General features: G+C 49.9%; 1 protein-coding gene across 1 annotated transcript; it reads left to right on the top strand.

The window, feature by feature from the left end:
- The first annotated feature begins 1,559 nt into the window (after positions 1-1,559).
- LOC118480303 lies at positions 1,560-3,523 on the top strand. The gene is made up of 4 exons (XM_035975078.1): positions 1,560-1,857; positions 2,689-2,780; positions 2,866-3,030; positions 3,097-3,523. Exons 1-4 carry the CDS (start codon positions 1,560-1,562, stop codon positions 3,454-3,456), a joined length of 915 nt encoding a protein of 304 aa, XP_035830971.1. The 3' UTR covers positions 3,457-3,523.
- The last annotated feature ends 1,388 nt before the right edge of the window (positions 3,524-4,911 follow it).

A 4,911-nucleotide genomic window follows, 5' to 3' on the forward strand; every position in this document is an offset into this window, starting at 1 on the left:
CTCCGACGATTTTTTCTGAAATTCCGGTGAGGTTTCTAGTGTTTCTGTTCACCATCTTCTGTTTCTTTGATATTTTTGATGGCTGAACCATCTAGTCCACATAATGTGGAGGGTGAAAACCCTGAACAGCCTTTAGTGGCCGAAGAAGAAGACGAGGATGATGATGTTGATGTTCCCGGTGGTGGGTTACCGGTGTTGAAGTGGACGAAAGGTAGTTTTAAAACCCTGATGGCCACTGTTCAGATGGCCAAAGACTGGAATGCTACTTACCCACAAGTGGGGGACACCGGTGCCGATGCTCCGGTGGGTTATATAACCTTGTGGGCGGATTTTTTCACCCACGGTAACCTTAGGTTGCCGGTGACGGTGTTTGTGGCGGAGGTATTGGAGTATTATCACCTCCATATCTCCCAGCTTAGTCCTTTCGGAATGTTCCGAATTCGGAATTTTGAGTACACATTCCGTGCCCATGGCCTGCCCATTTCAGTGGAGAATTTCCGGCGTTTCTACCAGTTGACGGTGAACACCGGTTTTTTCTCGTTCACTCAAAGGCATGGGAGTCTGAAGTTGATGACACCCCCTAAGGGTGTGACAGGCTGGAAGAAGAGGTTCTTCTACGTGAAAGCCTGTGCGGTCTATGCTAACATGTCTTTCAGGAACGTCGATGTTGGAGTTTCCGATGAAGATATTCCTGTTGCTTCCGCGAAAACCGCGGACTGGTTCTCTAGGCTGCGGCCTATTGAACTCAAGAAGTTGGATAATGACCAACTATGGATATTGCGGATGATGCTCTCTAGACCGGATAGGAAGGAAAGGCCCGTGTTGCGGGAACAGGGTGGTGGTAAGCTCGTTACCCTTTGTTATTTTCCTTATTTCCTAAGCCTTTGTGATAACCTGCATGCATGTATCAGCGAATGCGGTTGGCTTGTGGAGGATGTTTGAGCCTGATTTCAAGGGCCAGGTTGAACTGATCGCGGTTGAGCTGAAGAAAGGTTTCAACCTTGAAATTCTGAAGAACTTCCGCGTACCATCGAAAGCGGTGCTGGAAGCCCCGGTTCCGGGAGACGCAAGAGGTACGTCTTACGTGGCATTAGTTTTTTCAGTTTATCTTTTTGACTGGTTCTGTTGATTGTGTGAATCCAGGTGTCCTTGCGGATTTGGGGAAGTTTGAGAAACGCGTCCCTAAAAAGACTGTGGAGAAGAAAACGGTAAAAAAGACCGTGCGGGGTCGTGGTAAGGGGAGTGTTGAAGGCTCAGCTGCCCCTTCTTCCGTTTTCGAAGCCGCAGGTACCTATCAATCTTGTTCTCGGGGATATACCGATTACGTCGTAGTATCTGACACCCTTGAGGGTTTGGGTGTTATAGGTAGTGGTGCGGCCGCGGGTGGAACTGCTGTGGTTCCCCCCGTTGTTGGAGAGAAAAGGGGGCCAGAGCAGAAAGCTGCTGGTGGTGGTGGACCGAAGAGGCGGAGACTGCAGACCAGGAGAGTTGCTCCGGTGCAGAAGAAACCTGCAGTTGCTGCTGGTAAGTATATCCCTTTTCCTTGTTTTGTATGTACCATGGGTGGGAAATACTCATTGAATACTCTTTGTATTGCAGAATCCCGAGATGCGGGGTATTCTTTTTTTGACATTCCTGCGTCTCCTCCGCACACCGCTGCCGCGGGTGCGGGTGTAACGAAAGAGACGGTCGCGCCCAAGGAGCCTGTGGCCCCTTTTGTTGGGCCAGTTCGTGATCCCCCTTTGGAGAAGACGGTGGAGGCGACTGTTGACCGGATTTTTGATACTGTGGACTCCTCTGACAATCTAATCTCTCCTGATGAGGGTGATGGATTGAACTTGAGGTTTTCAGATGCCGGTAAGCAGAAGTCTGATGCTGAGGTGCGGCAGCAGGATGCTGAGCCGCAGAAGTCTCCTGCTGGGGAGAAGGGTAGCGGCTCGTCTGCTGGTGATGCAGGTCACGACGGGCCTCCAATTCAGCCTGGGGAGTCTGAATTGGAGTATTACTACCGCACATATTCCCCGGGTCGCAGTATGGTGTATCACCGACCTCCCTGGACTGTTATGCAGGGGGATGATATCTCAAATGACCCTGCGGCCAGCAAGGAGATTCTGGGTGGTCTGGGCACCCCTTTTGAAGTTGAGCGTGCCCGTGCCGCACCCCGAGAGCTGCGTGTAAACCAGCTCTCGTCAATGCTGGTAGGTACTTCCATCGTGGCTAATGCCATTTTGGAAGATTATAAGGTGCTGGGCCGCCGCGAGGAGGAGGCTGCTCGTATGCGGGCGGAAGCCGAGAAGTTGGTCGAGGCTGCTCGTGCGGGTGCGGAGCAGCTCGAGAAGGATAAAGCTGCTTTTGAGAAGCAGAAGCAGACTTCTGAACGGGCTGCCGCTGCCCAGCTGAAACAGGTGCGTACCCTTGCTAAACTTCTTGCTGATGAGCGCAAAAGTTGGAATGAAAAAATGTCCAATGAGCGCAAGAAGTGGAATGCATCATGGGCTAAGCAGAATGACATTCTGTTTCATGCTCGGCAGGAGCTGACAAATGCCAAGGCAGCGAATGCTACCTTGAGTCAAGAGAAGGCTGCGGCTGAGGCCATTTCTGTGAAGGCGCTGCAGGCGAAGGCCGACGCCTTGAAGGCCCTTGAAGAGGCCGAAGCAGCCGGGGCTCGTGCCTCAAAGGCCCTTGAAGAGGCCGCGGAGAAGGAGAGCCGTTCTTCCAAGGCTCTGGAAGAGTTGAATGCGGAGCGCATTCGTTTGGATAAGGTTGTTTCCAGCCTTCAGGTATGTTTCGTTACCTCTGTTTTGATATTTCCTTTATTGTTTTGAAAATGTTTATCGGGTGAACCGTTTGCTGTTCTTGTAACAGGCTGAGGTTCAGGCCCGGGCGGTTGCGGTTACGGACCTTACTGCCCGCGTGTCTGATGCGGAGAAGCGAGCCGACGCTGCCGTTGAGGCCAAGGATGTCTTGGTGTCCTCTTTTAACCAGCTGGAAGCTGACCGTGAGTGGCTGCGGACTCACGGCATTGCGCGTGTAAGTGTCCATTGTCTTTACATTTGCTTGGATTAGCACGCAAGACTTATGATCTTTTTACTGCAGATTGTCGAGGCTATAATGAATGCCCCTGAGACCTCATCTGGATTGGACCTGGTCAAGGAACGTGCGCGCGAGGCTGGCTTCAAGGCTGGTTTTAACCGCTGCATTGGGCACATCAATGTACTATCCGCAGGCGGTTATACCGATCAGGCATCCGGGTTCCGTGATGTGGATACCGAGGGTCGTCTGAAAGCGGCCGTAGCCTCCTTTTACGATACGCCCCTTGCCTGTGTAGGGGAGCTGGACGAGTGTTTGGAGGTTGCGGACTATGTCGACCGCTTGCGGATGCTTTATCCGGATGTGGAAGAGGCAGAACCCGCTGGTGGTGTCGGAGGCGACGCGGGGACCAGCGGTTCAAAATAGGGTTTAGGTTGGCTAGTGTGCCTCCTTTTTTGTATTCCTCTTGTATAGAATAGGAACTTTATGTAAATTCCGTAAGCATCATGTGGATACTTGAATTTTTTGAATATAAAGTTTCTTTGTTCAGTTTGTACAAGTGTTTTTAATTCTTGCATGTCTGAACGTGTGTATGCGTAATCTTTACCCATTTATGAACGGGGTCAAGTATACTCCATACTTTTGTTGTATGGGTATGTATCAATTCTGTTATTTACCGTGTGAGGGTTTTTAGAATTGCGTAAACTTTGTAAAAGCTTATATTACCGGAACTCTACCCATTTGTGAATGGGGTCGAGTGTACTCCATACCTTTGTCGTATGAGTCCGCGTCAATTCCATTGTTTGCCTTTTTGGGCTCAGGAATTGTGTTTAACAAAAACTTGTGTATCCGGCCGGATAAAACATGCAAGTCTGTTTGTCTTTTGCTGGCCTATTACAATATTTGTGTGTGGTTACCACTTTGTATGGGTATCATGAATGAAGATTTTGCCAATCTGTTTTTGGGATACCGCAAAGTGGAACACGCATTTGTAATAGTAATAACAAACAATAATGTAGAAAATTGCTTATTTATTTATTTGCAAATGGCCTGCGGCCCAATAGGTTACATAGAGAGTGTAGGAACATAGCTTACATATAGCAGCGTCTAAGCTGTTGTGCGTTCCATGTTCTGGCGATAGGTTCGCCCTCTAGTGTTTGTAACCTGTATGCGCCCTTCCCTAAGACCTCGCTGATGAGGTAGGGTCCTTCCCACTTGGGGGCAAGTTTTCCTGGGCGCTCGGCGTTAGATGCCTCGTTGTCACGTAGGACGTAGTCCCCTGGATTGAAAGTACAAACGCGGACTCGCGCGTTGTAATACTTTTCCAGTTTGGATTTGTATTTGGCCTCGTTGATGGCGGCGTTCTCGCGCCTTTCTTCTAGGAGGTCCAAATCGATCCTACGTTCCCTGTTGTTGTCTAGCTTTTCGATAGCCAACATTCTAGGAGATGGGAGGCCCATTTCCGCGGGTATCACCGCTTCCGACCCGTAGACGAGGCTGAAAGGTGTTTCCCCGTTGCTTGTTTTTGGGCTAGTGCGGTGAGCCCATAAGATGCTTGGGAGTTCATCGACCCAGCCACGCCTGGCTGTTCCCAATCGTGCTTTGATTCCGTCGACTAGGACTTTATTTATACTCTCGACTTGGCCGTTCCCTTGCGGGTGTGCGACTGACGAGAATATGTGTTTGATGTTCAGCTCTTCTAGCCATTTTTGGAATTCGTCTGCAGCGAAGTTGGTGCCGTTGTCGGTAACAATGTACATTGGTAAACCGAAACGGCAGATGATGTGCTCCCAAATGAACTTTCTTGTTATCATAGCAGTGGTTGAAGCGAGTGGTTTCGCCTCTACCCATTTTGTGAAGTAATCAACCGCCACTATGATA

This window comes from Helianthus annuus, chromosome 7, assembly GCF_002127325.2.
Source record: "Helianthus annuus cultivar XRQ/B chromosome 7, HanXRQr2.0-SUNRISE, whole genome shotgun sequence".
NCBI lineage: Eukaryota > Viridiplantae > Streptophyta > Magnoliopsida > Asterales > Asteraceae > Helianthus > Helianthus annuus.